Source organism: Phocoena phocoena, chromosome 19, assembly GCF_963924675.1.
Source record: "Phocoena phocoena chromosome 19, mPhoPho1.1, whole genome shotgun sequence".
NCBI classification, from domain to species: Eukaryota; Metazoa; Chordata; class Mammalia; order Artiodactyla; family Phocoenidae; genus Phocoena; species Phocoena phocoena.
Genome location: NC_089237.1, coordinates 6,699,045 through 6,713,281, shown reverse-complemented (window position 1 = coordinate 6,713,281; position 14,237 = coordinate 6,699,045). Strand labels below are relative to the sequence as shown.

The following is a 14,237-nucleotide window of genomic DNA, read 5'->3' as shown; positions in this document are numbered from 1 at the left end:
CCGGGTCTTCCGAGTCCTCCGCGGGCGCCGAGCCCGCCGCGCGGAGCCCATGGAACCGGCGCGGGGCGCGCTCCGTGCGAGCGGCGGGGCCGAGGCGCTGCTGGGCGAGCTGGAGGTGCGGGTCCAGGACGTAGTGAGGGTGAGCTCGTGGTGGGAGCGCCACGGCGTGGACTGCGCCATCCTCGCGCTCAGCCTCCTCGCCTTGCCACCCGGTGAGGGACACGGGGCCAGGGCGATCAGGGGCCCGGCTGGGATGGGGGCGGTGGGAGGCGGGGGAGGGAGACGGAGAGGGCTGGGGGGCGGCGGGGTGGGGTAGACGGCGCGTGCCCGGGACCCCAGGACAGAGGGTCAACCCCGAAAGTCTAGTTGGGGTGTCCTGCCTGTGTCCCCAGAGGAGCCCTGATGGCGCGAAGGGCAGTGGAGGAGAAAGTTGAGCCGAGTCAAGGAGAGGCAGGGAAGAATGAGGTGGCCTGGGGAAGGAGAGGATGCTCCAAGGGGACACCAGGGATGGGGTGAGGGGAGTGAGAGGGAGGATAGGAGCGTTCCCTGCACTTCTGGCCTGGACCCCCCACCATGCCCTCCACACCATCACTCCTCTGGCTGGGGCGCAGAATCAAGACTCCCAGCGTCTCCTTGGTGAGTGAGTGGGGCTGTTTTGTCCCAAATCCGGTAGAGAGAGCCAACCCATGCCCCTCAGGCCATCATGGGACCTGCCTCACCGCTGTCTGTGGCAGTCCTCAGGACTGGGCCCGCTTTGGCCTGGGCTCCCAGGGATGCGGGCTGGGTTGTTTGGGCCCAGATCTCCAAGAACCAGAGAAAGGCCCTGCCCTTACCGCTCCCCCCTACACCAATTCTCCCTTCTGCATGCAGGGTTCCTGTGCCTGCGCTCTGAGAATCTCCTGGCCTTTGCCCTGGGCGTCACCATCCTGGGTGTGTGCCACTACACGCTCACTGTCAAGGGCAGCCACCTTGCCACTCATGGTGCCCTCACCGAGTCCAAACGCTGGAGCAAGATCTGGGTGCTTTTCTTTGTGGAGGTGAGCCTGGGACTGGGTGGGAGCAGCTGCTGGTACTGGGTGGGAGATTCTAGATGTGCGCAGCTGTGTGTGCCCTCGAGGGCCGGCAGCTGCAGCTGTGGTCGGTGGGCCCAAGTGTGCAGGCTTCACTATGGTGGGTGTGTGTCTGTGTGTGCACGTCCCCAAGCCCTTGAGAGGGTAGAGGGCTGCATGAGGAATGATGAGTATTTAACTGTGGCAGCCGATGTGGTCTGAGCACCCGTTTCTCCTGGGGGCACCGGCTCGCCTCTCTGCAGCCCTGGGCCAAGGGTGGTAGAGCTTCCTCCTCCCACCAGGATGCCTGTGGTTGGCAGGTCCTGGCTACACCTTTGGGGCCTCCTGGTTTTGCAATCAGGGTTTAGGATGTGAACCACAGACCAAAGGGCAGGGAAGCAGGGGACTGGTGTCACAGCACCCCAGCTCTCCCATCTCAGGACACCTGACAATGGCCAAGCCATCCTAGAAGCCCCCTCTTTCCCCAGGGCTGTACCAGGAAGGTGCCTCCTCTCTCCTGACCCTTGGCTCCCCTGCTTCCACTGCCTCCCCATGCTGCCTCAACCTATGGGCACGGTCAGGAAGGCAAAGGTTTCTGGCCGGGTTGCCCTTCTCTCTGGACTGGTGTCAGGCCTTCCAGTTCTTCTGAGAGCCCCTTCCCTCCTTTCCAGATGGCCTCTCCCGTGGCCACCCAGGTCCCTTATGAACTAATATGAAAGCTGGTACCAGAAACAGCCCCTTTTTGCCAGGAACTGGTTACCATGACCAATTAACTCAATTATTAACTTTTTTAAAGAGCTTTTATTTATTTATTGGCTGTGCCTCGTGGCATGCGGGATCTTAGTTCCCCGACTAGGGATCGAACCCGTGCCCCCTGCAGTGGAAGTGTGGAGTCTTAACCACTGGACTGCCAGGGAAGTCCCTCAGTTATTAACTTTTAATAAAGTTATATAACTTTATAAAACTCTATGTAACTGTACATACACACACACACACACACACACACACACACACATACACACACACGACATTTTATAAAATTATACTGCATTGGTTGGGTGAGAGGAAGCATTTCCTACCCAGAACTCTCCATTGCCCTCATTTTCCCCAAACCCATCTCTCCCACCTGCACACATTTCTTTTTCTTTTCTTTTCTTTCCTTTTTTTTTTAGAATTTATTTATTTACTTGGCTGCATGGGTCTTAACTGCCGCTTGCAGGGTCTTTTTTTTTTAGTTGAGGCATGGGAACTCCTATTAGTTGCGGCATGTGGGATCTAGTTCCCTGACCGGGGATCGAACCCAGGCCGCTTGCATTGGGAGCGTGGAGTCTTAGCCACTGAACCACCAGGGAAGTCCCTTGCACGCATTTCTAAAGTGCCAAGGACAAGGAGGAACCAATGGGTCCTCAGGGTCCATTTCAAGACACTCTCCTTCCCGGGGACCCCTGGGCACTGGTCCCAGCCAGACTCTAAGGTGCAGGCCCAACCGTGGAGCCAGGGTCAGATGCCCCCTAAGTTTGTCATCACAGGCAGGGGAGGAACCGGGCATGTTAGGCAGTCACATGGGACATGAGAGGGAGGGTTAGCTCTGTGTGGGTTTGACAAAGCTGTACTGAGTCCCAGGGGCCTGGGGGCAGCTAAGAAGGAGGAGTCTTCCCAGGCTCCCCAGCAGGAGGGCTCCAGGCGAACCAGAGCGCGTGGCCCACCCTGAAAGACCCAGGCAGCCTGGTGGCTGCACCTCCTCTTGTCCCCTGGGACCCAGGGCAGTGGCCTCATCTTTGCCTCCTTGTCCCTTTAGCTCCCGGCACAGGGCTGAACTCAATATTTGTTGATGATGACCCTGCAGGTGATGGGGGGACAAGGTCCAGGGAAAAGCCAGCCGCTGGAGGGTCACAGCCTAGAGGTGGGTGAGCCCCCCCATGGTGGGGGGGGCTTGGTTGCCACCCCCGTGTTGTGACAGAGGCTGCTATGTTGCCATCAGCTGCGGGCAGGTCACAGATTTCTCAGATGGCCAACCTGAGTGGGAGGCCTCCACTTTTCCACGCCCCCATCAAGGCATGGCCCTGGCCACCCTCTGGGGAAGATCCAGCTCCCAGTGAGAAGGAGGGGTGGCTCTACCTCCTCAGCCCATGGCATGGCGGGGCGAGTGGAGTCCTGGGTCTTGTCCGCCAGGCAGGGGACAGCGTCAGGGGCACTTTGGACACAGTGGCTGCCTTTGGACCAGCATCTAAGTGTTAGTTTCCTCACCTAATAAATGAGAATAGTGTTTCCTCCCTATGAAGCCAGCATGAGGATTAAACGAGACATCCTAGATCTTCATTTAGGGTTTGGGCCTGACTCTTCAATGTTTGCTTCGAAGTAACAAGTTTCTTTTTTTTTTTTTTTTTCCTCTGGAGGGAACACAGTCAACTGCAAGGAAAGGGTTAGTAATTTAAAAGAAAAAATTATTTATTTATTTATTTTGGCCGCGCGGGGTCTTAGTTGTGGCACTCGGGATCTTAGTTGAAGCATGCGGACTCTTAGCTGCAGCATACAGGATCTAGTTCCCCGACCAGGGATTGAACCCGGGCCCCCTGCATTGGGAGCGCGGAGTCTTACCCACCGGACCACCAGGCTAGTCCCAGGGTTAGTGATTTTTGTTGTTATTTGTTTTGTTTTCTCTGTTAGTGGTTTATTTTTAACTGAAAGGTTGACCAACTTATGCAAAGCTCAGTGGACGTGTGTGTGTGTGTGTGTGTGTGTGTGTGTGTGTGTGTGTGTGTGTTGAAGGGGCTGTTTGTTCAGGCCCTGGACCACCACCTGTCCTTTGCATCACGCAAAGGACCAGCTCTCGACATGCAGGATCTCAGCGGACGACCTGGGACCCTCTTGGATCCCTGGCTCTCCCCGTCTGCCACGTCCTGTTGTCTCTCTGTAATCCTCCTCTTGTTGGCTGCCTGTGCTTTTCCCAAACCGTGACCCTCAGCAGGCAGCATCACTATAGAAGAATCTAGTCCGCTAGTTGCAGCCTCAGGTGTCAGCTGAATGTCACTGGCTTTCCTGGGGCAGCCAGCTTTTGCCTGGTTTGTCTGAAGGTCTGCTGTCAAGGGCTGGGGGTGAGACAGGTCACTGTGACCCATCAGATCTGAGGGGAGGAGCTGGCAGGATGGACGGGGTGGCTGACATCCAGGTTGCTGTTGTTTCTCTGCAAAAGTATCCAAAATCATACACCAGGAAGTTCACCTACACCAGGATGAACTTCCCTCTGGGCCCATTTCCAGTCTACACCAGAATGTTCCATTTCCCCTACTAGTGTACTTCTGACCCTCTACCTTGGCCGCTGATCACCCCGGCCTGGGCTATGTCATAGGGACTACTAGTTATATTCTCGGGGACTGTCAGTCATATCCTTGGGGACTGCCAGTCAAAGGCCACAGGAATGTGGGGGGGCAGGCTGGGGCGGGCAGGCCCCCATGTTTTAAGTACTGAAGCTTGGGAAAGATTTTTTTAAAATTTATTTTATTGAAGTATAGTTGATATACAATGTTAATTTCTACTATACAGCAAAGTGATCCAGTTTTCCATATATATATATGTACACACACACACATTCTTTTTCATATTCTTTCCCATTCTGTTTTATCACAGGATATCGAATACAGTTGCCAGTGCTATACGTAGGACCTTGTTGTTTATCCATGCTATGTATAATAGTTTGCGTCTGTTAATCCCTAACTCCCAATCTATCCTTCCCTCATTCCCCCCTCCCCCTTGGCAACCACAAGTCTGTCCTCTATGTCTGTGAGTCTGTTTCTGTTTCGTAGATAAGTTCATTTGTGTCACATTTTAGATTCCACATATAAATGATATCATATGGTATTTTTTTCTCGTTCTGACTTACTTCACTTAGTATGATAATCTCTAGGTCCATCCATGTAGCTGCAAATGGCGTTATTTCATTCTTTTTTATGGCTGAGTAGTATTTCATTGTATATATATATACCACATCTTCTTTATCCATTCACGTGTCACTGGGCATTTAGGTTGTTACCCTGTTTTGACTATTGTAAATAGTGCTGCAATGAACATTGGAGTGCATGTATCTTTTCGAATTATAGTTTTCTCCAGACACATGCCCAGGAATGGGATTGCAGGATCATATGACAACTCTATTTTTAGTTGGGAAAGATTAACTCCTGCAGTCAAGAGGGCTTTAGGGACTCCCTTGCAAGTCACTCACTATCAAGATGTTCCCCTGAGTAGGAGGGAACAGGCTGTACCAGTTACTAAGCTCCACTGTGTCTCAACGTCAAACCCTCCTGAAGTCAGCTTTGCGCTACGGGGGTGGAGTCACAGATGGTCCACAGAGAGCACAGGCCAGCTCTGCCCTGGGGGAGGGGTGTCACCCAGGGAAATGCGGTCACCTTCGTTCCAGTCCCGCGTGGTGGTGGTGGAAACAAAGCCGAGAGCCCCCAGCCTGGTCGTGATGCTCGAACGCTCCCTTGCCACGCATTCAGGGTGGCTGTTATCCTCTGGGCTGCCTCTAATCTTTCTGTTTGGCCCCTCCCGCCCCCCGAGGGGTGGTAATCTGAGTTTGCACCGCTGTGATTTTTAAGTTTTTTAATTAAAAGAATTATTTAGCAGGCAAACTCAGATCTGCAGTACAAAATATACTTAAAAAAAATAAAACCTTTTTATTTTTGAAAAAATTATAGATTCATAGGACATTGCAAAAATAGATCAGAGAGGACAGAGGTCCAGTGGATCCTTCACCCAGTTTCCCCCAGTAGTTCCATTTATGTAAGTGTCATTCAACAGCAAACCCAGGACGTTGACATTCGTGTCTGTGTGTGTGTTTGTGCCATTTTATCACATGTGCAGATTTGCAAAATGTACTTTTAAGGGTTCTTGTGGTGATGCCAACTCCTGAGGGTCTCTAAAAGCCTGCCTCTGGGTGGGCTTGCCCACTGGCCCCCGGAGGCCAAGGACCCAAGGCCAAGGAGCAGATCAGGTGGTCGTGTGTGGGGGGCAGCACTTAGTCTGAGTGTCCCTAGGGGGAGGGGCTTGGAGAGAAAAGGGTGGGGCTGCTCCCAGGGGCCCAGTGCCTGCCCAGTTGGGAGGGGAGATTGGAGGGAGGCTGGGTTTGCTGCGGAGCTTTGGGGGCTGAGACAGTGTTGGTCCCAAATGTCAATAGTGCCGAGAACCCCTGGTGAGAGCATCCAGAGGAGACACTGCCGGGACAGGGCTCCTGATCCCAGGCCCAGAAGCAGGAAGGTGGCTGGCTGCAGGCTGAGCAGAGGTACAGATAAAGGCATGGATCTGGGAAGAGCATAGTGCGTGAGGGACCCACAGAAACCTGGAGTCACTAGAATCTCATGGGGACTCTGGAGAAAAGGGGAAAAGGAGGCCCATGGGCCAAGCAGAGGAGCTGGGAGCTTCTAGGGACGAGGCCTGAAAAGGGAAAGAATTTCATGAGAGCCACTTGATAGGATCAGAGCCGACCACATCCAGGCCGCTCCCAGCAGGATGAGGCACTCCAGGCTCCTAGGGCTTCCGCCCTCACCGCGGCCCCTCTGTTATCCGAAGGTGCTAACACATCACTGTTAGCAGGAGAGCCCGCGTGGTACCCGAGGACTCGCGCTCAGGGACTTGTGTTCTCACTGAGTAGGGCTGCCAGATGTAGCAAATAAAAATCCAGGATGCGGGACTTCCCTGGTGGCGCAGTGGTTAAGAATCCGCTTGCCAGTGCAGGGGACCATGGGTTAGAGCCCTGGTCCGGGAAGATCCCACATGCTGTGGAGCAACTAAGCCCGTGCACCACAACTACCAAGCCTGTGCTCTAGGGCCCGCGAGCCACAACTACTGAGCCCACGAGCCACAACTACTGAGCCCGCGAGCCACAACTACTGAGCCCGCGTGCCACAACTACTGAAGCCTGTGCGCCTAGAGCCCATGCTGTGCAACAAAGAGAAGCTGCCACAATGAGAAGCCCGTGCACCTCAATGAAGGGTAGCCCCCATTCGCCACAACTACAGAAAGCCTGTGCACAGCCATGAAGACCCAACACAGTTAAAAAAAAAAAAAAAAGAAAAAATCCAGGATGCCCAGTGAACTTTAGTCTTCAGATAAACAAGAAATGCAGGCAGTGTTTGGGATATATGTCTATAAAAAATGATTGGTTGTTTATCTGAGGTTCTAATTTATGTGGATGCCCTATACTTTATCTGACAAACCAATTGCTGAGGCCTGTGGAGCCTCAGAAGCACCCCACCACCCTGCAAACTCTGAAGCCAGTGTGAAGGGGTTGCTCAGCCCTGGGATCAGTGAGCGAGGGTCTGGAGGGAGGAATGGAAGCTGGGCAGACTCCAGCCTGGAGTCCCTCCTGCCTGAGGGATGCTGCCGCTGTGACGACCCCCAGCCCCTCTTTCTCAGCTGGTCCATGCCTGTGGCCCTCTTCTCCTGCCCCATCTCTGGAGTGACCCCACCCTGCGCCGGGCCTCGGGCCTCGAGCTGGAAGCTTGGCCCTTGTGTTGGTTGATGCCTCCTCCTCCGCCCACTCCTCACCTCCCCCAGTGGCCACACCTACAGCCTCCGGCCCGTCACCTGCCTCGTCCTGCCCCTCTCCTTCCAATCCAGTAAAGTGGCCTATCTGAAACCCAAGTTTGTGTCATAATCTTATAATGATGGTTTTTAATCCTGCAAAGTATTGTTTGTGTAAGAGATAAAAGAGGAGAATATTAGATAACTACCTTTGGCTGCTGGCAGAGGTCTGAGGATGCTTCAGTGAAAAAACAACTAAATGAGTGAATGAGAGGCCTGGGGCCTCTGATTTTAGCTGAGAGGGGATGTCCAGAGGAATTATACTGACATCCGCCCCGCACACACTCTGGCCACTTGCAGAGCCTGAGTGCGGCTAAGAGGTCTAGGCTCTTAAGTCTTCCTGAGGGTACAGAGGGTAGCAATATCAAGAAGCTTCTGGAACTTTCTCTGGGTCTGGATGGGAAATCCTCTTGGGTGAGACCTGTAAATAATCCTGTACGGCGGGATCATCTGTGGCACGTGGCTACATCCTCCCGCCCCTTGATGGGTGCAAGTGAGACACACCGCAGTCCATGTCCAATCTCTCCTTCTCCCAAACCCACCGCGTTCCTTCTTCTTCTGGAAAGAACATCTAGATGGGAGGGAGAATTCCAGTCTTACAGAAACAGCCTCAGATCTCTTCTTAGTTATATAAAAAGGCAAAGCACACAGGCTCTGGAAGCCCGTGCTGAGTCATAAATCATGTGTTACGTCCGACCACACAGGTGGCTCATCCCCGTCCCGGCCCCCATTCCCAGGTCTGGGCACGTGGCTGAGCACCTGGCCCTACCAGGCCCCTGAGGGTCAAGTTCTTACCAGGCTTGGTAGGGTTCAGGCCCCAGGTTGTTTCTGGCCTTGCTACTCAAAGTGCGGTCAGCGAGGAGGTGTGGACCTTGGGCCAGAGGGAAGAGCAGATGGCTGCATTCAGCTGACATTTCTTGAAGAAAGAAGCAATGCAGACAGGATCGGCCCTCAGAGCAGAAGTACGAGGAAGGAGCAGTTAAAAACAGTCGCTTCTTCTGGTTACAGAACCGTGAGATTCAAAACACACTTGCAGGCCTTGGAGAGAGGCAGGCTGGCCTCTGAGGAGGTCCTGGCAGACCCCGGCGGAGGCCCCTTTGTTGAACCAACTGCCTGGCCCTCTTGAGCAGCAGGTCCTTCCAGACCAGCAGGCCTGGAAGAGACATCACTTTAACTGACAGGCTACCTGCCCACCTTCTGCAGCCTCCCCCAGGTTCTGTCCCTTTGCAAGGTTACGAAACCAGAGATAAAACCCACCCCTTTGTGGGTTACATCATCTGAGAGCAAAGCACCTCTCCTGTTTTTGTGAACTCCACAGGCACGCCGTCGCTGAATCAGCATTTACCTTCACATCCTCTGCCTTGAGAGGGGCCCGTACTGTGTTGGTTTGACCATCTTCCCCTGTCTGTTATGAAACTGCTGTTGTGACATCATATCCTACTTTTCGGCTTCGTTTCATTCCAAGGGAGAGAGTCTCTGCAGACAGTGGGAAGACAGTGTCGTTCCTTATCTGTCTTCTCGAGGTTTTGTCTCTTCTGCCTGGACTCTAAGCCTGGGTTCATTCTCTGTTGCAGTGACTCATCCCAGGGGTTTTATGCCTTATCTTGGATGGAACCAGGGTTCAAATCCCACTTCTGCCACCTACTTAGCTGAGTGAGCTGGGGTGGGCATGTGGCCTCTATCTCAGTTTCTGCTTCTGTCAGCTGTGAATAATAACAGCACTGATAATAATAACAATAATAATAACAACCCCCCCACCCTGCCAGGCTTAAGATTAATGAGTTACATGTGTAACGTGCAGAATGCTGAACCCTCCACTGAGTGTGTTCTGCTGTCTGTACGGGGCTCACACTGACTGGCATTGGGAAACCCTTCACGTCCTCCTGGAAACAGGCAGGCAGCATCTTCAATAAAATTAGCAACATCTTCTGGCTTGGATAAAATACTGCAAGAGGCTGACGGCTGCATGTTCATTTGCATATATTTGCATAAGAAACGCCTTAGCGCCTCTTTCACATTCAGAATGACTGCTCTTGGAGTCTGAGCTGCTGCCGCTCACTGCCAGCTTCGGAGAATCCCACGGTGGGTCACGCCAGGGAAGAGTCACCCCTAGGGAGAAGTGAACTCTTGGTCCCCACCGGGGCACCCTCACGGACAGTTCAGAAGATGGCCTTTCTTCGCCCCCAGGCCACTCCTGCACCCCTGCCCCCACTGCTGTGGGCCCCGAATGCAAAGCAGTGTTATGAAGGTATTCAGAGATAAACCCTCATAAAATAATTGGCAACACATGCCAGGAGCTTTACCTGCAGTGTGTCCAATCCTCAGGCTTGCAGGCTGCAGTCACGGGGGGCTGTGCACGCCAACTGCTTTGCACGCCAAGTGGACGCAGTTGCTTTGACTGGCTGCCACTCTGTGGTCGTGGATCCCTGAGAGTTGACGTTCAAGGCTGATGAGCTGTGGGTGGAAGGCAGGAAGGCCCTGGAAATGCGTGGTCTGGGGAGGGAGGGTGTTTTCAAGGCTCCGAAGATCCTGCTTTGCTCGCCTGTGCCTGATACAGACCCCAGCGCCCTTTCTGGCTCCCTCCTCTAGGTATGCACGTCCTTCACTGCAGAGCACGCCAAGTACGGACACGTCAAGATGCACCATGGCTACACCAACGTGCTGGGCCTGGGGGACTCAAGTACGTGGAGGCTGCCTTGCCTCAACCGCTATGTCTACATGTTCCTCGCTCCTCTCTTGATCCCCATCATAACCCCGCTGGTGGCTGTCGGTGAGTATGCCAGGGCTGGGCCCTGCAAAGATCTGGTTCCCCCTTTCCTTCCTTCTTCTCCTGGCTTCATGGAAGAAGTGAGAAGCCCTGAGTTAAGACCAGACAGAAACTTTCTGAGACAGCCAGGCAGGGTGGAAAGAACCTTGGTCCTGGGGCCAAGTCTGGCTCTGCCACTTACTGGCTGGTGATCACAGGCAGGTAACCTAACCTCTCTGAACCTCAGGTTCTTACCTGCTCCTCAAAGAGGGTGTGAAACAATTCCACTTATTATATGAGGGATCTAAAGTAGTCAAACTCATTGAAGCAGAGAATAGAATGGTGGTACCAGGGGCTGAGGGGAGGGGAAAATGGAAAGTCCCTGTTCAATGAGCATGAAGTTTCAGTTTTGCAAAATTAATAAATTCTAGAGATTTGCTATATAACACTGTGCCCAGAGACAACAGTACTGTACCGCACACTTTAAAACCTATGTGGATAAATCTCACGTTAAGTGTTCTTACCACAGTAAAATAAAATAAAAATTTAAAAAACTCTGTGGCTCTCTGAGAAGACTAGGAAGTTGCATGGGAAGGCATCAAATGCCTAAATAAATAAATGAATAACCTTTACTCTTTATATTTGATATACAAGCCTCATTTACCATCATCTTGTTGTCTATTTAATAATCCCTGATCATGTTATAAACATTCACTTGTGTTATTGTTTATTAAATATCTTCTTTTCTAAAAAAAAAAAAAAAAAGGATGGTGTGAAAGCATAATGAGGTCATAGATATAAAAATGCTTTCTAAATGCCTCGCACTCTACTGCACGTTATAATTTTTAGCATCATAGGAGCAATATCATGCAGTGGAAAGAGCAGGGGCGAGGGGACAGCCAGACCTGGGCTCGGGCCCCAGGCCACCGCTTACTATCAGACCGACCTTGGTCAGGGTGCTTAATGCTCCGTTTTCTCATCCATTAAATGGGTGAGAACAACAACAAAAAAAACAAAATACAAAAGGGAGTTCCCTGGAGGCCCAGTGGTTAGGACTCGGTGCTTTCACTGCTGGGGCCCGAGTTTGATCCCCGGTCAGGGAACTAAGATCCTGCAAGCCGCGCGGCCAAAGAAAATGGGCGAACCTACTTTTCAGGGCTGTGTATGGATGAACTGAACACCTAGGTCACCCTAGTTTGCACTGTTGAGCCACCAGGGAGCCAACTCATGTTGGATCGGAACCTCGCCGACCCCTCCCTCTATCTCTTGCCCCTTCTGGCAGAACGGCTGAGACAGGTGGAGCTCGGGACAGCCCTGCGGACGCTTGGCCTGATTTCCCTGGGCCTTTATTCTCACTACTGGCTGCTGCTGAATGTGTCTGGCTTCCAGAGCCCCAGCTCAGCCCTGGTCTGCATGCTCATCACCAGGTCCCTGCTGGCCCACCCTTACCTCCATGTCAACATCTTCCAGGTGAGGCCTCCCCCACCCTGAGTGCTGGGGGGCTACAGGGATCACTCTTCAGGGTGCCTGGCACAGGCTGGACCCTAGGGTTCCGTGGGGAGAGAGAGGCCACCTGAGGAAGCATCCCTCCACCTCCCCCGCCCACCCTCTCTCTTCCTTTCTCTCTGTGGGTCATCACAGAGAGTTTTGATCCCAGGTAAGGAGCTTCTCTTCAACACTGGCTGCCATTCACACACAGATCAGAGATTTATTAAGAAGCTTCTATGTGTAGGTTACTAGACTAAGCTCTGTGGGGACACAAGTGAATAGGACCCCAGATCCTACCTCCAGGGCTCTTACTGTGATAAGCCCAAGGGCCATCGCAGAGGTCCCAGCGCACACGTATCGAGGCAGGCGGATGAAGGAGCTGGAGAGGCCAGCTGGAGAGGCCAGCAGCTCAGCACTCAGTTCTGGGCCATTTCCAGGGATGGTCACCTCCCTGCTCCCGGGACAAGTGAAGACCCCGGGTTAGAGCATCCTGCATATGACCAATCCCAGCACTTACCACACCGCCATTAATGACTGAATCCCATGACATAATCCCATAGTTGTGTCCCATCTGCTTTTCCTGCTAGAGCAGAAGCTCCCGTTCACTTCCGCATCCTCTAGACCGAGGACAGAGCCTGGCAGAGCAGGTGTTTTTATACATCTTTGTTTTTTTAAAAAATACATTTATTTATTTATTTTTGGCTGTGTTGGGTCCTCGTTGCTGCGCGCTGGCTTTCTCTAGTTGTGGTGAGCGGGGGCTACTCTTTCTTGTGGTGCGCGGGCTTCTCATTGCGGTGGCTTCTCCTGTTACGGAGCACGGGCTCTAGGCACGCGGGCTCAGTAGTTGTGGCTCACGGGCTTAGTTGCTCCGCAGCATGTGGGATCTTCCCGGACCAGGGCTCAAACCTGTGTCCCCTGCATTGGCAGGCGGATTCTTAACCACTGCGCCACCAGGGAAGCCCTATACATCCTTGTTGAATGAAAAAATACACAAGGATGCGCAAACTCGATCTTGAACCATGAGCAGGATTTTGACTGGTGAAAAAAAGCAGAGAAGGGTCTCTTTGGGATGCAGGCACAGGGACATGAGGGATGGCGGTGGGCAGTCGTGGTCTTAGAGGACCACGAGATCAGAGAGGCACCCAGGCCAAGCCCTTCATTGCACAGGTAGGGAGAGGGACCCGGAGACGGGCGAGACTCAGCGAGGGGCACAGACAGGGTCGCATCGCAGCTGGATGGAGGGCCTCAGCTTCCTCGCGCCTCTACTGGGTCCCGCTGGAGTGGGAGGTGAGGAAGGCGGCAGAACCCACGGTCCCAGGCTGCTATAGCTGAGGATGCCTGAGGCGGGGTGGGGAGGCACGGGGCTGCCCGGCCCAGCCCCAGGGCGTGACCCTTGTGTCTGTCACAGCACATCGGGCTGCCCATGTTCTCCCGGGACAAGAAGCCCCAACGGATTCACATGATGAGCCTGGGGGTGCTTAACCTGCCCCGGCTGCCCGTGCTGGACTGGGCGTTCGGCCACTCCCTCATCAGCTGCCACGTGGAGCACCACCTCTTCCCCAGGCTCTCCGACAACATGTGCCTGAAGGTAGATGAGGGTTGGGCTGGGGGGGCTTGGATGAAGAAGCTGTCTCAGGGTGGAGGGGGAGTCACCTTCGGGGTTCTCTAACCAACTGGCGTGGTCAGAGGTTCCCAGGAAGGTCAGTCCAGGGTACAGGCAGCACTGTGGGTTTCTGACCAGAGACACCCGGTTTTCTTACTAGCCGTGTGGCTCTGGGCAAGTTAACTGAATGTCTCTGAGCCTCGGCTTCCTCATCTGTAAAATGGGACTAAGTAGTGCTTACGCTGACAGGCTCTGAGGATGAAATGAAGAAATGGATCTGAACTGTTGGGCGCTCCGTAGGTGTCTGGTGAAAAGGAGCTGTGGTTTATCCCTCTATGCGAAGGACTGTCATAGATTCGGGAGCTCCAGAGAAGGGTGCTGGGGAGAAGCCCTCCCTGTCCCTCGCCTGCTGGAAATGGGAGGCGGGAAATCTCCAAGCCCCTCAGCTCCTCCAGAGCATCATGGGAAAAAGCAGACAGGAGCGGGGGGCCGGGCAGAGGAAGGGTCCCAGTGGGGATGGGCCTGCCCACAGCCCCGGCTCAGCGGCCCCTCGTCCCGCCCACCTTCGGCAGGTGAAGCCCGTGGTGTCCCAGTTCCTCCGTGAGAAGCAGCTGCCGTACAACGAGGACTCCTACCTGGCTCGTTTCCGGCTGTTTCTCCACCACTACGAGGAGCTCATGGTGCAGACCCCTCCCATCACAGAGCTGGTGGGGCTGCAGTGAGGGGCGGGCCGGCGCAGTCACCCCGCTCTCCCTTCCGGGCCCACCCCCGG

The 14,237-nt window shown here is 53.8% G+C and overlaps 1 protein-coding gene across 1 annotated transcript; it reads left to right on the top strand.

Annotated features, from left to right (window-relative positions):
* FADS6 (fatty acid desaturase 6) lies at positions 1 to 14,237 on the top strand. Its single transcript, XM_065897375.1, has 6 exons — positions 1 to 212; positions 871 to 1,037; positions 10,218 to 10,398; positions 11,657 to 11,844; positions 13,271 to 13,450; positions 14,038 to 14,237. Exons 1-6 carry the CDS (start codon positions 50 to 52, stop codon positions 14,185 to 14,187), a joined length of 1,029 nt encoding a protein of 342 aa, XP_065753447.1. The 5' UTR covers positions 1 to 49; the 3' UTR covers positions 14,188 to 14,237.